Consider the following 21,115-nt stretch of genomic DNA (forward strand, 5'->3'; position numbering starts at 1 on the left):
TTATATGGTCATAAAAATCCTAACATCGCACATACCTCTTTCATTAAACACTACCGTATCTGTGCCCCCCTTGTTCTCCCCTCAACTATTTCAAGTTCAGATCTTTTTTGTTGCCCAGTTGCACTAGTTTTTCCCCTGGGAAACACCCCTTCAATAACGTGATTGGTCCACATTGTAAAAGTTATTGTAAGATTGGTTGGGAGAAAATTAGAGGGCGGACACATACCATATATGCCCCTCCTCCTCTGGACCGCACCCCGACTGACAAACCAAAGAGTGAATTGAGCAGCGAGTGGAAGAGGGAGGGAAAAAGAAAGAGACGAAAAAAACATTGAGTGAGAGAAAGAGAAGGAAGCTAACATTGTAGTTTGACCCGAGCAATCAGCAAGGCTGCTGTCGACTGAAAAGGAGTTTGTTTCGCGGCGAAACGGAGACCGACTCAGCCACCGGTTGTAGCTAGCCATCCATAAACGCGTCTGCATCTCAACAGCAGGTAATATTCCAGCAAACAAATGTTCCTCTATCCACTCTTCCCATGGTTCATGTATAGCACGCGCAATGAGCCAGTTTATCTGACCAGGAAGGTCAATAACTGTAACTTCATCACCTTAATAGGTGCGACCTAAAAAACCCCAGATTTGCTAGTTTTTGTGAACTTTTCAAAATGTTACTATCAACTTTTTGTCTACATAACTCAATTGACACAAATGGTAGTGGATGGTAGTTTCACTGAAACAGGGACGTTGCCAAAGCAACACTGTATCAGTGTTTTAAGAAGCAATGGCGATAAAAGACGTAGCAAGTATGCTAACCTGCTAGCTAGTACAGGAAGTGGTTCGCATGAATGAGTTGCAGAAAGGGAGGCCGTGAAAAGTAACACAAAAGGATGGAATATTTCAAAGATGCGAGGTTAGTCATGTGCATGGCCTTGAAGTGTGTATTCCACCGTGGATACATCTTTGTTAACGTGTTGTGAGGTTTAGATCTCACTGTGTGGTCAGCCGCCCGGCAAGCAAACAAGTCTGCAGTGGCGGCCAACCGGGGAGCGTTGCTGCTCACAATTACGTCACTCTGTGGTTAGTACAAGGGCAGACAACCCTGGTCCTGGAGAGTGGAGTTGTTTTTGGTTTAACCAACCCAGAAGACCAACTGTGTTGAATTTAGCCAATCAGAGAACTGCTCAAGTTGCTTGTTCATTGGTCTGGTTTGGTGCCTAGTTGGGACAATCCTTCTGTACCTGCTGCATGCCTGAAACAGAGCTGTCTACACCCCTTTGTTAACTTGGTAGAATAACCATGTAGTACCGTCCGTGTTTCTGCGTCTTTTACATCTTTTAGTCCTACTTATTTAATGTCAGGTAATTTATTACTTCCCGTGTTATTTCAGAAGTTAGTTGGCTTGGCAATTCTTCATGCATTGAGATATATTAGTTGACCCATGACCAATAATGCTGCATATACATAGTAATTACATTAGATAACATGTAACATGACTGAAGCAATGTGGAAACGGCAATGCACTATATTCTTGGGAAAATGGAGGGGGAAGTCAGCACAGTGCTGTTATGTTAGGTGTTATATACATCCCTGTTTCCCAATAAAAATTAGAAATTAAAGCAGAATGCTATGATGTGCAAATCATTTAATCACTATATGGAATTGAAAATGATACAAAATGAAATGTTGAACCAAAGAGATTGTTTTTGGGAAAATATGCCCATTTTGAATTTGGTGCCTTCACAGATATGCTAGTTACCCATACCATGTTCACCAATGCACCCCCATACCATCATAGATGCTAGCTTTTGAACTGTGCCCTAGTAACAAGGTCCCTTTCCTTTTTAGCCTGGAAGACGGAGCATCCATGGTTCCAAAAAATATAACATTTTGATTTCAGACCACAGGACAGTTTTCCACTTCGCCTCAGTCCATCTTATGTGCTTGGGCCCAGAGAATGGGGCAGCATTTCTTGATCTTTTTTTAGATCTGGTTTCTTCTTTGCCTGGTTGAGTTTTAACTTGCATTTGTGGATGCTTGTGTCGGATCCCATGCAGTGACGTCCACTACAGAGCACAACCAATGTTGGATGGCTTTCACCCTCTGGATTCTCAATCTTTTAATGATTTTGAGATCCCCAAACTCTATGCAATTTTATATTGAGACGTTACTCTTATTGTTGCCCTATTTGCCAGCTATTTGTCTTTTAGAGTGGTGAATCCTGCTCTGTCTTTACTTCTGAGAATCGTCCTACTGGGATGCTCTTTATACCCAATCATGTTATTGACCTGTTGCCAATTGACTTAATTAGTTGTGAAATACCACCAGGTAATATTTTTATTTTTATAGCATTATACAACTTTTCTAGTCTTTTATTGCCCCTATCCCAGCCTTTTTGAAATGCGTTGCTGGCATCGAATTCAGTGGGCATATATTTTTCAAGAAACAATAAAATATTTTGGTTTCAACATGTTGTCATTGTACTACTTTATATACAATATAGGCTTTAAATAATTTGCACATCTTTGCATTCTGTTTTTATTTCCATTTTACACAGCGTCCCAACTTTTTGGAAACAGGGGTGTTCACATCCAACCATCCCTTCATGTTGAACTGTAGTTCTACAGGAACATATATTTTAAGTGGACTTGAAGTGTGTATAAGTGCCATGATCCACAGTAATAGCTAATGTAACAAGAACCCCCCCCCCCAAATAACAAAGATGTTTTAGTGTTAGTCAGTTGTTTGAATTTTAAAAAACTGAAAAGTTTGAACGCCCTATGTATGAGTAGATTGAAACCTCAGCCTGTCTAGCTGGGATTTAATATCAATCAAAACATAATGATCACATTTTCAAATACTTCTGTGACACTGTCCATGGTGATCGAGGAGCAAAACTAAATCACTGCTGTTTTTTTCCTCTCATGATTTAGTTGGGTGAATCAAGGGTGTAAATATTGGGGGTGGCGGGAGGGGAGCGGGAGCAGCATCTGGGCATAATGTATGTTTTTCCTCAGTTGGCCTGGAGAACCTTACCTTATCAGACGTCAGAGAGATGGCATTGCACCAGCCTATGTAAGATTTGCTTTGTCAGTAATTTGGGTTTGGCAATTCTCCTTGGTGTTGAAGGGAGTCTATATATATATATATATATTACCTCAGTGCTTGGGAAGGAATTCAGCTCACAGGAATGTACTCACTGATTTTTATCATTTTAACCTCTGGGACTCATAATTTATAGTAAACTACGAATGGTTCTCCAGTGAGCTTCTGCAGATGGGATATAGGAACAGGACTGAGGCTTGCTTTCAAGTCTGTTCCTTTTATGTACTGAACTGCCTTATGTATATGGAGACATTTGCATATTTTACACATAACCACAGACTTGTTTGACTCCTTTTATTTCCACTGAAATCTAGGCCTGTGCCAATGTCTTAACTTGTTTTATTTATTACAATGTCAAGTTCATCATTTTCCATACAGGCTTTGTTAAAAAAAAATATTGACTTAATTGCGCAGTTTCTCCATGGTTCCTTTTCAGTTTTCAGATCTGTCAATTTTTTAAAGAAACAGTATAATTGCAGGTTTAACAGTGTTTGCCCCCTTGGTAAATGAGCTAATGTCTCTTATTTTTTTGCCCTCTTGATCTTTCATTCAGAATATTAAATCAATGGTTACATTTTTAAGTTAAAAAGAGAGAAATACGTTCTCATCAAATTGTTCTCAAACGTGAGCCATGATTATTGGCACCCCTTCATTTAATACTTAGTGTAAACTCCCTTTGCTAAGATAACAGCCCTGTGTCGCCTCCTATAATGCCTAATGAGGTTGGAGAACACAAGGGATCTGAAACCAACACAAGGCGAGGGACCTGAAACCATTCTCCCATACAGAGTCTCTCTATGTCCTTCAGATTCTGAGGTCCATGCTTGTGGACTCCTCTTCAGCTCATCCCTCAGGTTTTGGGGTGTGCCGCTGCTGGGTCATTGTCCTGCTGAAAGATCGATCCATGGCCCTGTTTAAGCTTCCTGTCAGGCAGTCAGGTTTTGATTTAATATCTGCTGGTACTTGATGTAGTCCAACCTACCATGTAATCTAATGAGTTATCCTGGCCATTTGGAACAAAAATAGCCCCACAACATCAACATTTCACTATACTTGAGTGAGGATGAGGTATTCTTCTGTGTTTGTTTAACAAAAGCTACATTTTGGTCTGGCCATAGGAACGGGTCCCATTAAAAGTTCAAGTAACATTTGGCAAACTATAGGCACTTGAGCTTGTTGTCGAAGTACTTTTTATGGCCTCCCTGCAGAACAACTTTTGGTTGTGTAGGTAGCGCCTGATTGTAGTTTTGGAGAATTTTTGACCCCAAGACCAGACTAATGTCTGCAGTTCTCCATCTGTGATATTTGGAGATTCTTAGGCCACTCAAACCGTCCCCACTGTTCGTAAGGGCAATATAGACCATCTTCCAGACGTATTATCATCTCCAGTTGCTTTAAATTAAACTATTGCCCTGATTGTGGAAATTGGCATTTTTACCATGGAGTTATTTTGTTAAAGCCATTTCCTGATTTGTGTAGCTCAACCTTTTGTCACATTACTGTATTCTTTCCCCTAGTTATGGATGAATATGGTAATTTGACCTGTGTGTAAACCTTGTTATACCCCATTGAAACAGGAAGTCATGGCTTACCACTAGGTGTTCCTAATCACTCAGGTCAACTTAAATGTATAATGAATGGGAATATACTTGAGTTAGCTAAATTTTACTGCCAGTGATTGTGGCACATGTTTTAAAGACATATATTAAAAATGAATTCAATCATTATGCTTCAGTTAAAGGTTTGATTTCTGTGAATATTTTAAATGATCGATGAAGAGGATAAATATTAGACATCTGTTCACAGCCTGTTTTGCTCATATTTACCTATAGTGCAAATATTAATGGATTGCACTGTATGTGCTCTAAGCTTACTATACATGAACTACTTCAGGACAACATGCTGTCTGAACTCAAAACAGTTATCCCACCTAAGATACGTCTAATCCCCATTTTATTCTCAATCTAGTGTAAATAGGCCCTTAGCTTAAGATCTCATCTTGGTATTTTGAATGGGATTCAGTGTATGAATACAGAAGTTTCAAAAGACATTTGTCCGATGCACATGCATCTGATTTCTTGCCTCTAACTGCCTCAAGCCATTCCCCCTTTTAGTATGACACAACCTCTTCCAAAGCTTGATGGTTTCCTGATACTGAAACTTTTTTTTTTCTCCAATAAAACAATGATGTAATTTCCTGTTTGTTCTTGTACAAAACCATGACTAAAATCCCCACACATTTTAGAAATTAATTCCTTTAATTATTTCAACATCTAGAAGAGTGTTCCATTGAGTTATGACTTAGCCCATGTGACTTACTCACCTCACATGTGGTGACCCCATTGCGTCCTACCACTTTCAGTGCCATCCATACTGTAATTAATGAAGTTCATGAACAATGGGTCTACTGCATTTTATCCGTGTGTTGCTCAATGCCTTATAAAAGGGCAAATCAGAGGCTTGTGGATATTGTAGTCTAGCTAGGATGCTGGCATCCTGACTGAAGGCAATTACTTTAGTGCTGTCTTGCTTTGTTTAAATGAATTCACTGATTTGGACTATGGGCCCTGTGACATCTGACTGTATCCCCCAGATAGCCAATGTCCAGTAGTATCTGGGTTTCTTGGTTGATTTATCATTCCCAAGGATCCTGTCCCAACTTCAAGGGCTCTCTGACCTAGTTTATTTTGTCAGATGAGGCAATCTCACCAAACGGTAACTTACCGGACTGCCGTCTAACATTTACCTTGAAATGCATTTGATGTAACACGTGTGCTATATGAAGTTTTATCTCTAGGTCCGTGGAACAAATGCAGCCTTTTCAGTGATGAGGTGAAATTATTGCTGCCAATACCCACTTGAGGGAAAACATTTTGACCATGCCATCTGATGACAGGCTTTTTTATGAGTAGTGTCTAATTTTAGGAATGAGTCTTTTTTTCTACTTACCCAGTTGTCCTCAATTGATAACCATTTTTGCCTTCATGCAGTTGGCATGAAATCGCTAACTTGCTTTTGCAGAATGGCAGAACTTTAGAACAACTTTCTACTACTGGTTTTAAAATCTGCATGACGTTTGAATTAAGGTAACTAATTTCCATTTGTATTTGCTCATATTACTTGGGTATATAGGAAAAGGAAAATCTCTTACTACCTCTATGATGTGTTAAAAGTATATTAGTAGCAGGCAGGTAAATGAGACTTGAGTGTAGGATACAGCCTCTGTTTGCTCCTAATGTGCCATGCATTCTGATTCGGTCTCCTTGAACATTTTGTCTCGTGAAACATTGCTCTCTTCTAAGTCCTTTTCCTTGTTCTGGTTTCAACTGTGTGATTGAATTAGGTCCATCAGATTGGCATAGAACCCCAATGTCTTTTGAATCTTTGGCCCCAACCCAAAATCTTTTTCCATCCTCCTGCTTGCTGTTCACCTGTAGGGTCCTGTTGAATGGAACAATGGCAGGAAACAACTGCTCTGTGGCTGGGACAAAGCTGGTTCCAACTTCCTTTGACTCTTTTAAACTTAGGCCGTGTGGATTTCTGCTTGGTTTAGGATCTATGCTGGGCCTATGCTCGTTGATAGGGGAATGGAATCATCAGGCCTAGTGTTGCCCTGAAAGTCGAACCTGATTATTTATCTTCCTGTTGAAGCTGAAATATCTTCTTTTTTGCCCAGAAACAATGGTCACTCCTGCCCATGTCTCTTCCCTGGTGGTGCTGATCCGGCGTATTTCCTGCTGGCCTGTTGGTGTGTGCACAGTAGAGGGGGAGTAGTTGTATTTTAACTAATGGAAAGAAGCAGGTTTAGTGTTGGAGGACTGTATTAACAACCGTGTGGGTGGGGGCTGAACCACATTGCCATGTCATTTCCCTAGACTTTGTTCAGGGTTGGGTGTGTGTGTGTGTGTGATCGGCACACCTGGTGTGTGTGTGTGGACTTGACTGATACTTGGTCAATGCCCAACACAGGTTAGCACTGCACTTTGAATCTCTGTTTACTCAGCAATGTCCCTCTGACTCTGGTATTTTATGTCCATGCACCTTTGTTCCTGTGGTGTCCCTTAAATGGAAAGTTTCTTCATGCAACATAGACTGTGACGATTGATTCACAGGCGTGCCCTTTTGCTGTGCTTCATAAGACATGAGTTACAGGTTGAGGGGCGGGGGGTATTAGAAGAAGAAAGGGACACATGGGAATACCTGTTTACTGTCTGGTGAATCTTTTTTTTATGACACGATTCCCTCAAGCATTCAGTAACAGGCATTAAAAGTCTTATGTAACATTGTTCAATATCCAATTCACTTTCAGTTGTTCATGCTGGCGTGCCAAATGTAAGGTATTCACCAGTCCTGTGGTTCTTGAGAATGGCTGTTATGGGATCTGAAGTGGATAGTACAAATCAATGCTCTTATGGTGCTGCTACCCTTGAAATTCACTAATATTGCACAGTTGATGTTTTGTCTTCATTTGTCTTTTATATTTACTGTGGAATGTGGTGAAGGATGTGGGTCTGGGGTGGAACGCAGTTCGTTTATTTACGGCACGTTCTGCACGGATGCTAGATGGAGAGCTAAGGACTTCTCGTTTCAACAGTCTCCTGGCGCACTCTGCAAGAATTCACACAACAAAGTTCCGCAAATGGCTGAATAGTTTTCCCTCTTTGTCATTTCCTTTCCTTGACTCCCCCTCCCTCCCCTGTTTTAGATGCAGCGATGGTGTCTGAGTTTATTATAAACTTGGACAACTCATGTCCTCTTTGTCCTTGGAGGCGTAACATGCATACACGACTGACCGTGCCCCCCCCTGGACACGGTGAGGGGGAACTGAGAATGATCGAAGGGACAGCCTGAGGCGGATGTGAAACGGCACTAGGATGTCTCAATCCTTTAGTTATATTTCCAGTCCAGTCGATGGGCGCCGCACACCGTGGCTGGTTCGTCACATCTGTTTTAAGTCTAGTTAATGTGGCCAGTGGGGTACTAGACTTACTGTACACGGTCAAGCTTTAAATGGAGCTTGTGGTCTCCTACTGATGTGATGAGAAGATCAAGGCTTTCCTATTCCAGCGCGTCTCTGGGTGCGATGGGGTGGGAGTTGCTGCACTGGAAGGGAGTGTGTTAAAGGAGTTGCAGGTGGCCCTGATGTAGCCTAATGGCATACCTCTTAATGAGCAGAACAGGCGTGGAAAAGACACTACCCAAGTCCGCCCTTTTGGCTTTCACATCACTTCCTCCCCTTTGTGGTCGTATTCTTGTCTCTGATGACTGTTGTGAACCTGGCCTCCCTGTTGTCTTTTATTCGACACAGGGTTCATATTCCTCTTCTGCAGTAGAGCGCTCTAACTTAGCCTATGTGACACCTTTTTTTGCGTCATGTCATTTTCTAACCCGTGAATAACATGGTTGATCACAGTAAGTAGGTGATTAGTGTCCTTGTACTGACTGTGTCACCGTATGCATAACTATTTGCTGATTCTTATGTAGCCAGCTTTTAATGTATTGCTCTATGTCCCACCTGTGTTTAGCTATGAGGAAATGCTGGAGGCCACAACATACAGTAGATTTGTGCACTGGCCGAACTGGCCCTCCAACATCAAGGGACGGTTTTAAGAACATAGCCTGCGTTTACACGGGACAATGTGATGTTGTATTGTGAAAGATGGCATTCAAAGTTATGGGTGAGTCTGTCGAAGGGGTGGGGGGGGGCTGCATGGTGACGAGTCGGTTCAATTCATACGCGTACTAGGGCTAATTCAGGTCTGTGATCAGCAGCAGTTGATGGACATGGTGGAACATCAAACTCAAGGTTTGCTAACTTTGCTTTAACCTTTAATTTAGAGCACCTTCTGTGGAACGACTATGACAAGAATAAATGTGGTTACAGATTTAGCTCTGCGCTGCTCTCTGGAGATGTATGGAGGAGATGCAAGTGTGTCACTGACTAATCTGTGTCAAGAAGACGACATGTTTGTAGGACACCAGCAATCGCCCTGGCCTCTGTACTCCTTCCCCCACGCCCAGTCATAACCACTGCCAGCTTTCCTTTCCTAAAGTCCCCTTTATCATAGTCCAGTGGAATTAATGGCATCTTTCTGTCCCACTGGGTTTGCCCCCCCCCCCCCCGCCTACCTCTCAACAGATGGCCTGTGTATGTTTCAGATGTTTTTAATGTAGCCCGCTTACACTGCTCTTCCTGCTGCATGCCGTCACGTAACCTAGCTGACCCTGATTACAATCGATACCAGAGCTTTGGGTGTGTTTACAAAATACTCCCTAATGCAGCGACATGATTCAGCTGTACAGCCAGTGGGTGTTTTACCCGGGCTGTGGGATGTTGATGTATTGTGAGTCTTTACCACCCCCTCCCCCAACTGAGACGCCGATAGGATTGAAGGTGTAAGAGATGACTGGGACACTGGAGGGGAAATTGTAGAGTTCCTTTGCACGCTTGGTCTGATAGCGGGCCGGTATGGGAGGAATGTGACCCTGGGACGCTGGATAAACAGAGGGAGAGAGGTAGGGATGGATGGGACGGACCGAGGAAGACTGGAGCCGACAGATGCAGGGGTGCGGGGGGGTTAGTTTGGCGGGGTACCTCACTCTAGAGCAGGAAACGGGAGGAGGGAGTGGTGCCAGAACAGAGTTGAGGAAGGGAGGGTGTAGAGATCACTGGAGTAAATTGGTGGGGGGTGGGGGGGGGGGGGGTGTGAGGTTAATGTGCCATAACGGATAGGTCAGACATGACCGCTTAATGTATTATTATCATTATTTTTTTTATTAACTCTTAACCTTTTCATATTGAGCCTTAAACCCGGACCACAGAATCTTTCTCCATTCTGAGAAGTATATGAAATGTGTGTCTAAAACAAAGCCAATTAATACATTTTCAGCAAACCACCTAGTGACCACCTTTGTTCAATTCTAGCTCCGTATGCTCAGTAGGCTTAGTATGAAGATAACGACCTGAGGTGGCATTGTCATGTAGTCACTGTGAATAAGTTCCTGACACACAGCACTCGGGGGAATCACTCATTTTAACATATGATTGGGCTTGGTTGTTTCTCTTCCTGAATAGGAAAACCCTAATCAACTGTAGCATCAGCTGTATGGACAGACTGCACAGTCAGAACTCAAATTTGACTTTTCTTTTTTTTTGCTTGCTGCCAAAAGGCATAGCTCGCTAGTTAAGTTAAAAGGATGTTTTGGTATTTTGATTTTCTTACTTACCCAGTGCAAGATGAACTGATGTATTCCATTTCTGTCTTTTTATGCGTCCTGTTTGAAGAAAGTTGGTTTTGCACATCATTAGCCTAGCCCAATTAATGGTTGTCAATAAGTACTTGTTAGCTATTTTCAAAGTAAGCAGGAAAATACCGCCAATCTCAAATCCTGTAGCTAGCCTTTAATAGTGAACCACAAACTGTGTGCAAATTCTTTGTTAAATCAAACCTTAACTGTCATGCCCATTGTTAGTCAACTAATGTTAGCTAGTAGCTAGCTAAAAACATAACCTATAGCTTATGCTAACAAGGCTTTAATGTTAAGTTAGCTGTATGCCTATGCTTGCCTGTAAAAGTCCCTTATAGGCTTGGCAAATTACAGTATTATCCAAACAAAACTTTGTCAACAAACAAGATATGGGAAATGACCCGAACTGGTAACCTTGGTGTTTTGCAACACTGTAAACAAGGCTGCGCCTGTTGTAAAATGTAGACTTTTACGTGTCCCTTTGGGAGTAAAGGAATGCTTAAGCTTTCAACCCTGACATTGGTGGAAAGTAATGGGCCTACATTCTCATTATTAGAATGATCGTAGCTGGGGTAGTAAAGGCTACATCTCCAGTGCCTGAAAGAAGCACTGCATGTTCAGATTGTTGTCTTTCTGTGTGCTGTGGGTGGTTATGCAACACAGTTTCCCTGCTGGATTCTGGTAAAACTGGTCTAGTTGCTATAATAACCCATGGCATTAATTTAACGGTTTTGATATCGAGGTGTGTGAAAGTAAATCTTGTTTGGGCCTGCAAGCGATGTCGCTCCTCCTGGGCCTTGAAGGTTTTTGTAAACAACATTTGAGGCCAAACATTGTGTGTACGCCTTTAAATCTGTTTTTCATGGATATTTTGACTGAATTCCTGTGAATGTTCTCTGTAATCTGTACTTTGGACCTCAACCCTGCCAAGGATTTTTTTTTTATTCTTTTTTTTTTTTTTTTTTTTTACATTCGAGGTTCCTCAGACCTCATTTTGCAGAGCACCCGATTACCCACTCTCTTTGACCTGCTCCTCGTCCCTAGAATTCCAATGTTTTGAAGCACTAATTGTTTTGAGGAATCTCCTCAGTGTGTAATTAAGAAAGCTGGTACAACAACCATGTATTTAGTTGAAATGGTCAGCCCATGTTGTACATTAGTGTCACTTTTACAGTGCCGTGACTCACTCCTTCCCTGTGCCACCTTTTGATTCGCGTGTGTAGCGGATGCCAGGAATTTTGCCTTTGTCTGCCTTAGGGTTTATGTCAACCTGACACCACTGAAGTACTGTCTTTGTTGTAGAGAAAACACTGGGAACCCCTGTATTCCTCGGTGGTTACAAAGGGCCTGGGGACCGGACCAAGTAGACTCTTTGCTAACTTAATCCAACCAAACTTTTCCTCTGAACCATCCCATCAATTTTTCTGTGAACTGGTGCCAGGGTGAAACTACTTGACAGTGCCACATTCCTGTAACCTCCAAGATTATATTCATGGTTTGCAATGAGTCATTTTAAATGACTTGTCTTTTTACCTGTGAATTGGGTGCTTGTTTGTTGGCCTATATCTGTCTACCTACAACTTAATGTTGTTTTCTAAACCTAACCAGGTTCTTGTCTCTCTTTATAGCAACCATGGCGACGGACGCAGACAAGTTCCTGTATGTGGACCGCAACATGGTCAACAACCCTCTGGCCCAGGCCGACTGGGCCACCAAGAAGCTAGTGTGGGTGCCATCTGAGCGGCTCGGCTTCGAAGCAGGCTCTTTGAAGGAGGAGCGTGGCGATGAATGCACGGTGGAGCTGGCAGACTCTGGCAAGAAGGTGAAAGTCAACAAGGACGACATCCAGAAGATGAACCCGCCCAAGTTCAGCAAGGTGGAAGACATGGCAGAGCTCACCTGTCTGAACGAGGCCTCAGTGCTGCACAACCTCAAGGAGAGGTATTACTCTGGCCTCATCTATGTAAGTATTATTTCCGTCGGTCACACCCAACTGTAACATGCACATCTCCACTCTGGAGAAGCAGAACATCCCCTAGTGGTAAAGCTCCATGCTGTCGGCCCAAGTCAAACGCGGCACACTGGTTTTTGTATTAGTAGTGTTCATGTGAACACTCGCCCCTCTTGGCTGATTTTGACTTCTAGATGCTATCAGCGGCTTAATGGGGGTTACAAAAGCACTCTTGGTGATAATCAAAACTTTACTCGCCTTGTCTGGGTTCCAAACTGGGTAGTCCATACACCTAGCCTCATTACCCCGGTAAAGCCCATTGTGTAGAAGGCTGTCATCTGTTTGCCTAAATGGAAGAATGTAATCAGAACCTGCATTCAGCCCTCCATTTCTGGCTCCCTTCTCATTCTCTGTCCTTCTGAATGTTGCTGTAAACAGGAAGCCAAGGGGAACAATGCTCTCCTAACTGGGGGAAGGGTTCTTATGGAGGCAGAGAGTAAGGCCACTCTGTTTAGTTCCATGTGGAGCTGGAAGTGAAATGGATATGGAATGTAAATCATGCACTAATTGTTATTGTTGCCCCATAATTAAGGCTATTTATCCCCTCAGTCCAAGACAGTCCAAGACTCTTGCTACACTGGGTTTTGACCCGGTCAAGTCAACACAGCCTGGGTTTGGGCTGAGACAGGGTGAGGGCTTCTGGACTGGGTATTGTTCCTTCAGAAAGGGCTCTTCAGGGTTTCTGTAGAGATCACTACCAGACCGGGAGCACCAAGCCATGAGGGGGGGGCCGCAGAGCCATGAGGGGAGGGGAGGGGAAGAGACAGACATTTAGACATGCTCCAGATGCTCTTATGAAGTTGGAGGGAGGCTTTGGAGGGGTGTGTGGGGAATATCAGCTCATGTCACTGCTTGGTACCACATCATGGTTCTTGTGCAACATGAGCAATCTAACCCAGCTTCTAACTGTAGTCCAGAGGTGAAGGGGAGTGGAGTTATGAAGTGCTTGTGTCTACAAGAGGCTGCGAGAAGGTTTGATTTGGAGAGGTTTCCTATGATTTCCAGTTTATTTCCTAGAAATCTGTCCACTCAATTCTCCATAAGGATGTGACATGCGTTCAGTTACAGTAAAGGCAGTCTCCACTTGGGATTGTGCTTGGAGATAAATCCACTGCCGTTTCGTGACACATCGTGGTGTTCTTTGTGTATGACGATGGTGGTAGTAGAGCGCATCTTCTGTATGCTCTGTAACAATAAGGGTCTCTTTGTTTCAGACATACTCTGGGCTCTTCTGTGTGGTTATAAACCCCTATAAGAATCTGCCCATCTACTCAGAAGAGATTGTGGAAATGTACAAGGGCAAGAAGAGGCATGAAATGCCCCCCCATATCTATGCCATCACTGACACCGCATACCGGAGCATGATGCAGGGTAAGTGGATGTCCATGGACCCCTAAAATCCCCATGGACCGGAGCCTTGTGAACTGTAGAGTGACACTATTTTAGAGTGATACCATGACTCAAAGTCAGGCAGTATTCTGTGTGTGAGGTCTTACTAAACTCATGGGAACAAGTGTCCCAATGATGTCCAAATGTCCCAATGAGTCTAGTAAAACCAGAAAAAATTTGGCTCATTGGGACCTTTTGCCGGTCCCTGTGAGGCAAAAGTCAATTTCCGGCTCAGGGATTAGGTTTAGGATCAAACCTACAATTTATTTTATAGTTAGGATTGCGGTTTCTTTAAGGTCCAGGCGTTCTTGGTTAAGTTTAGGGTTAAGGTTAAGCATTACATCTAGGTAAAGTTTAGGCATAAATGTTACTTTATTGAGGTTAGTGTTAGGGTTAAGATTAGGGCAAGGGAGCATTGCAATTTCTATTCTCTGGTCGCCATGAGAGTAGCTGTACAAATGTGTGGTTGTCTGGTCACCTACCTTTATTAATTAAGGAAAGCAATCATTCTGCTATGAGATGTGCACACATGCATACATTCTCAGTACTTGGCACTGTTCTCTTTCCCAGACCCCTTATCTTGATGCGCATCAGCATTTGGCATTGTCAGGATGTCAATCACTTTCTGATGTCTTGTTGGTGCATGTTTGCCGATGTTTGTTCCCAGTGTATTAAAGGGAATATTTTGGCTCAGAGTTTCTGCAATAACTGTAGAGATCGTTGATTGGGTTGTTGCTAAAATGTCTGCTCCCTTCTAGCCGGATATTGATTTCCTGTCTGTGACCAATGCACTTCCTGTTTGAGGCAACGGTGTGCTCCAGTGATAAAAGTGAAACTTTACAATTTTCTGTGTTTCTGCATTCTGACTTGAAATGCGGAGAAATCCTAATTGTTAGTTGAACCTGATTATTGCCAAAAACGATTTGGATGCCTTTGAGTTTTGTATTGTATACAATATAGTGTATTTCCCAATAAGATATGGGATGAAGTCAGATCATATGCCTGGTAAATACTAATCTCCACTGTGTTTTGTAGCCTGACTATCAGTCAGTATTCATGTTGTTTTTATGACATTTCCAGGTACAGAAAACTGAAACTCTACAGTGCCACTTTTACAATCACTGGCCAAAAATCAGACTGCATCTTTTTAGTAGACAATGTGAAATGTATTATATTTCATTAATGATTCAAGAGATTAACCACAATTGTGCCTTTCTGAATTTATGTACCTTGTACACTGTCCTCTTATGAGTAGAATGGCACTAAGCCTTTTCCTGGAATTGTTTTGAAATTGGAGAACACATTGCTAGTGATTGTACACCATTCCACCTAAGAGAATACTTCCTGATCCTTCCGTCTGTGCTTATGGACTGTCCTGTTCAATTCATAGCGTAGGTTTTATCTGGTGAAGGAACCATTTCTGTGTGGATGTCCGAGTGTTCTTTCAATGTATGCTCATTATCTTGCTGTAAGATCCCCTTGTGACCGAGGTTCAGCCTCCTGGCAGAGATCCAGGTTTTTGGCCCAAAAAAACTCTGGTACTTAGGTCAAGATTCTGTTGACCTTAATCATGGTACCAAGACCGATGGAAGCAAAACGGGTCCATCACTGTTTTACTGAGGTCCTTTTCTCCATATGCATCCCTCTTTCAATGAAAAAACACATTGTGCGTCTGTGTGTGTGTGGCCAAAGAGCAAAGACTAATAGATTCTTCTTGCTCCTTTCTGGATTATTGATTGCTTTTTCGAGGCTAGTGAGTACTGTATCAATAGTATCTGAAAACCAAAAGGTTTTGAAGCCACTTAAGCCAATATTGTTCCGCTGAGGCGCAATGAAAAGATCTTCAACCCTGACTTTGACCGTTGTCTTCCGTTTTGGTGCATAGACACAGCTTTAATTCCTATGTCGAAGATCGGGTTGATATTTGGCGTCATGACGCAGATCCGTGGTTGCAAGTGTCATTGACGTGGCATTGGGCAGTCATAATGTGATAACTGGCCCAGTCCGTGATGGTTATGATGTCATGTAATCTGATTGGAACCGGGTCTTCACATTTAAACCTGTCCCAGTGCCAATGCCATTCATCAAACTCCAGGCACAGTGTTTGCGCTCCTGCTTTTTTTCTGGCCACCCTACCAAATAAGGCAATTGGCATGGAAGTATTGTCTAATTGTGGCGGATTTGATGGAAACTTCTGTGTACTCCTTGGATTCTCAGTACTGTGATTGCTTGGATTCTTTGCGTCGCGAACAGTCTTCCTCACTGTGTGTGGCCACACCTGCATCCTCTGTCAGGGAAATGTAATACGGTTTTGCTAGTTTGCGACTAAATGATTGCCCTAGTGCCGTTAAGTGGTATATTTAGGCAATAAGGTGTCTAATATCATGGCTACGGTCAAAAACCATTGGAGTTCCTTGCTGTTCCCTGTGGTGATGAATGACCTGAGTTTGTTACATAATGAATACAATCTAGTGAAACCGGACGCTATGCAAGGCCACCATAACATTCCTTAAGACTGGATGTACTTGGTATAAAACGTGTTGTTAGCATAAATTATTTTATGGGTTTTCAAGGGTGCAAATTTCCTGTGCTTGTAGGTCTGTCAGGTTTAAAGGTATGCAGAAATACAGTAGTTGTTCTTTATCTCATCACTCACTATTCTGTCAAACGTATTTCAAGGTTTTAATCTTGTATCAACCTATTTCCACAGACCGTGAAGACCAGTCCATTCTTTGCACGTGAGTCCTGAACATGAAACATGAAAAAAATCTAATCTATAAAGCTATGAAAAGTAAATATATCAAGCACAGCTTTTACTAAGAAATATTTCTTTCAACTGACCACCGATGGACCTGGTTCTCCCTTTTCAACAGAGGAGAGTCCGGTGCTGGGAAGACTGAGAACACCAAGAAGGTCATCCAGTATCTGGCCCATGTAGCCTCTTCTCACAAGACCAAGAAAGACCAGGTGAGTGCCTCCACTTCTGCTATTTATCATCACTTGTGATCTCACTCTTTTCTTCCCTCTCCACTCCCTCTTCTTTATCTTTCTCCCACTCCTCTTTCACTTTCTGCTAGTCTTTCTCTCTGAAATGGGCCTGGTTTCCTTTTTCTTTTCTCCCCTGTAATATTATCAGCCAGGATCCAGCTTCCTAGTCCTGTGTGTTTAGCTGCTGTACTGTGAGTAGTGGTACGAAACATGACGTCATTGTCAGCCCATCGCCGTGTTCCGCTTGGATAGGTGGATTGGCGCTATGGTGCGAGAGCCGTGGAGTACCTCTAAATATACCTATCCTGGGTTTGGAAGGTGCGGCAATATCATAGCACCGTAGGCTGTATATTGAACTAACTTTGCAGCTGGTTCGTAATGTGACATTTTGGCCCAAAGTGGTTGGGCTGAATATCAAGCCATGACACTGGAAAAACCTGCAGTGCTGTAGTTGATCACCTTTTGTGATAGTCTGCTGTAACTGCAAGGTTCAGTGAGAGGCCCGGTGTCTTCTGAAAGCAGACCCGTGTCACGATTTATCATTCCTTTGAGGTTGTGTGTTTCTCTCTTCCCATCAACAGGCGAGCTCGATCCTGTTACATGTGAGTTACCCTCTCCCTTCGACCCCCATTGTCCCTCACCCACTGTCCTCACCCATCCTCCGTATCTCGTCCTCACCCATCCTCCGTATCTCGTCCTCACCCATCCTCCGTATCTCGTCCTCACCCATCCTCCCATGACTCTCTGTCTACCTCTCCTTCTCCCCGTGCTGCTGGAGCGTGCTGCTGGGATAGTGGGTCAGTTGGAACTGAAGGTCATATGACCAGTGTCAGCCAAGACGAAGAAGGAATGTTCTTTGTTTGCAAGGGAAATTGCTATTTGAATTCAGCCAGACAAAATGAAGACTAAGTGCATCACTCTTTTGGATTTGCTCTTAACTCCTACTGTTTTTAATGTATTTAATTAGAAACCGTCTCTGCAGTCCGATGTGTCTGGCTGAATTTGTCTTTTTTTTTCTTTGTGGTTCCAGAAGCTTGATGTCTCTGTTGAACGGCTCCATGTTTGCTTGGTGTGTTCCGGTTTGTCTGTTCAGAGATCTTGTCAATGTCTCACTGTTCCCACTCTTTCTCACTCTTTGTCCATGCCATTTTTAGAGATCTCTGAACAAACTTACTGCGTTGCTTTGTACATTTTAAGATGCCATTGGAGAACTATAATTGTCTACTTGTTTGTGAGTTCAGTGGGAACGCTTCATACCAGTCAATAACATATCTATAATTCGTTACTCCTGTTGGTGTTGTGCAGAAGATTAAATAAGGATAGATTTTTAACAAATAATTGTCTGGTAAGAGTCAGCAGAAAGGTTGAAGATCCTTAGATGGAGAACAAAGTCCATACTATATAGGCTGTGTAACCGTATGGTTGTGAGTCTGGGTTTTTATTTGGGGAATGGAAGTGGTTTCCACCCATTGGTGTGCCCAACTCCCCACATTGACGATATTGATTGATTTCCCAGCTACAGATGCCACTTAATGGTTTTTAAGGCCTTGCCTGTTGTGTTTTTTTAATTTTTTATTATTGGAGCATAACCCTAGATCCTTCTAAAATTAAAATGCAGACGTATGTAGTGATTTTTAGATGGCGTTTATTCTACAGTGTACGGGGACCGTACCTTCGCCTGTTACAATGTGTTCGGTTAGGGGTGATTGTGGTTGTGGTGTGTGTGTGTGTGTGTGTGTGTGTGTGCTTAGGCACTGAGGGTCGCCATGGTTTTGTGTAATTAAAAACATCAGTAAAGTGAGTCTCGGGCCAGTTCTCTGCATGTGGGTTATTCGGCTCTGGGTGAAAGGTTACCAGTGAGGGCCACAGGGGTCAAGGTGTGGGCACTAACTCTGCGCTGTGTGTGGATATTGTGTGTCTGTGTTCTCTTGTGATATTTTATGGTCTGCATGCAATTTATTATTTAATTACTAAGGTAAGTCAGTTGGCATTTTATTTCTTGTGACGTTTCAAATATTGATTTAGGCTTAAAAGGAAACCATACCTTTTTTTTAAATCAACACTGACCGTCTAAATGAAAAGCAGATGGCTGTAGTTTTCATGAAGCATGACAGTGACTCATCAATCTGAAACATCAAAGCAACTCTGTAATCCCACTTTTGAGAATCGACAAACTGTTCTGGTACTGTTTCAGGATGGGCTTCACACTGGTCTGTATCAGTCCTTATAAGGTGGTGCTGGCAATGGAGTCAAGTCATTGGCTAAGAAAGGGCTTCTGTCTGTCCACTAGGGGGAGCTGGAGAAGCAGTTGCTGCAGGCTAACCCTATCCTGGAGGCTTTTGGAAACGCCAAGACAGTCAAGAATGACAACTCATCCAGATTCGTAAGATTTATTTTTCTTAGTGGTGCTCGTGTTTAAATTTGCTTTTTCTTCTGTTTGACAATTACTGCTTGTTGGTCATTTTGTTGTATTTTCTCTAACAGGGAAAATTCATCAGAATCAACTTTGATGTCAATGGATACATCGTGGGTGCCAACATTGAAACATGTATCCTCGTATTATGTTAACCATAAAATGTACTGAACAACAATTTTAAATTGGTTCAAACAGGTGTGGCTTACAGGCACATTTTTGTTATCCATGTATAGCATTTACTTTATGTAGGGTATTTTCCTCATTACTGTGCCATAAGTTAGTTGAGGGGACCTCATTGTTCCAACATGTACAAAATTGTTTTTGCTTAAAAAGACTTGAAATGGTCGTTGGGGTTTCTGGGGTTTGTGTGTTCTGTCCAGAGCCTCTGATATGCCCAGGATTATCAACAATGGGTCTGAGTCACACATACATCTGAGAGGACCTCAAACACTGATGCTGAACTAGTCTAAAGACGTTTTATTGCTTCTTAAATCGGCACAACAGTTTTCATCTGGGATAACAATTGCACAAGGGTTTTGTATTGATCAATAAGCCTTTTGAAATGATAAACTTGGATTGGCAAACACAAAGTGCCATTGAAACACAGGTGGGCCTGTGTAGATCTATTGAAAATCATTGGTTTCCAGCTACAAGTCATTTCCAACATGAACACTGTCTACACTATTTCTGATCAAGTTGGTGTTAATTTAATGGACAACATTTGCTTTCCTGAGCGACTCAACTTCTGAATAGTGGTGTATTTTACGATGTGCTATTTCCGTACCTAGTTCCTCCTCTAACTTTGTCTTGATGGCATCTGAGGTGAATGACAAATTGAAATGTCATAGACAAAATCTCTTGGCTGGAGGATGTACGTCACGCATTTTTAATTTTAGTTTCCCAAGAGGGAAGATGTTTTGATTGAGTTGCTGTGTAGAATGTGACCTGGCAATAGAAACAGCCTGGGGACTGCTCATAACCCTGTTTAAATGAGTGGCTCCTTGACTCGCCTGACCCCAGACCTGCTGGAGAAGTCCCGTGCCATCCGCCAGGCCAAAGACGAGAGGACCTTCCACGTCTTCTACTACATGCTCACTGGGGCTGGGGACAAACTGCGCTGTAAGCCTTCATTAATCACCATTTCACAGGCAGTTAAGTGTGCACATCCCATCTAATGACCCTTTCTCTCGCTGTCTCTCAGCCGAGCTGTGTCTGGAGGGCTACAACAACTACCGCTTCCTGGTCAATGGCAACGTGACCATCCCTGGCCAGCAGGACAAGGACCTGTTCACCGAGACCCTGGAGGCCTTTAGGATTATGGGCATCCCAGATGATGAGCAGATAGGTGCGGACACGCCCTGCCCCCTCCCCCCGCTCACCAATCTCCCAATGGGCTTGTGCTGTATGACAATGACCCCTGGTGCGCTCCTCCTGCAGGTCTGCTGAAGGTGGTGTCCTCTGTGCTCCAGCTGGGCAACATGAGCTTTAAAAAGGAGCGTCATTCGGACCAGGCCTCCATGCCTGATGACACAGGTACCGCCGTCCTCCATGCGGACTGGCACGTCTTGGTATCGATATCGATACGTCTTGTGACTGCCGGAATATACGCCAGGATAGTTTAGCGTTAGTATAGGGTATTTTAATGCGCCACTTTCCCTTGCTCTTGCAGCTGCTCAGAAGGTCTGCCACCTGATGGGCATGAATGTGACGGACTTCACCCGTGCCATCCTGTCGCCGCGTATCAAGGTGGGCCGGGACTACGTGCAGAAGGCCCAGACCCAGGAGCAGGCAGAGTTTGCGGTGGAGGCCCTGGCCAAGGCTACCTACGAGAGGATGTTCCGCTGGCTGGTGATGCGCATCAACAAGGCCCTGGACAAGACCAAGAGACAGGGAGCCTCCTTCATCGGCATCCTGGACATCGCTGGCTTTGAGATCTTTGAGGTATGTGGCGTGGAATGAAAG

The 21,115-nt window shown here is 43.2% G+C and overlaps 1 protein-coding gene across 2 annotated transcripts in view; it reads left to right on the plus strand.

Annotated features, from left to right (window-relative positions):
• Positions 1-251: 251 nt before the first annotated feature.
• The window catches only part of myh9b (myosin, heavy chain 9b, non-muscle), a 33,470-nt gene continuing 12,606 nt past the window's right edge, over positions 252-21,115 (plus strand). Inside the window, exons 1-12 of one of the 2 annotated variants that reach the window (XM_010901028.4) lie at positions 252-493; positions 11,978-12,312; positions 13,575-13,731; positions 16,460-16,487; positions 16,623-16,716; positions 17,319-17,339; positions 19,028-19,120; positions 19,222-19,285; positions 20,174-20,272; positions 20,355-20,498; positions 20,591-20,686; positions 20,823-21,094. In XM_010901028.4, the coding sequence (XP_010899330.1) occupies positions 11,983-12,312; positions 13,575-13,731; positions 16,460-16,487; positions 16,623-16,716; positions 17,319-17,339; positions 19,028-19,120; positions 19,222-19,285; positions 20,174-20,272; positions 20,355-20,498; positions 20,591-20,686; positions 20,823-21,094 (1,398 nt within the window). In that variant the 5' untranslated portion in view covers positions 252-493; positions 11,978-11,982. The remainder of the gene's footprint in view (positions 494-11,977; positions 12,313-13,574; positions 13,732-16,459; positions 16,488-16,622; positions 16,717-17,318; positions 17,340-19,027; positions 19,121-19,221; positions 19,286-20,173; positions 20,273-20,354; positions 20,499-20,590; positions 20,687-20,822; positions 21,095-21,115) is intronic. The other variant, XM_010901029.4, reaches the window with a different exon arrangement.

The sequence above is a fragment of the Esox lucius genome, chromosome 11 (assembly GCF_011004845.1).
Source record: "Esox lucius isolate fEsoLuc1 chromosome 11, fEsoLuc1.pri, whole genome shotgun sequence".
NCBI lineage: Eukaryota > Metazoa > Chordata > Actinopteri > Esociformes > Esocidae > Esox > Esox lucius.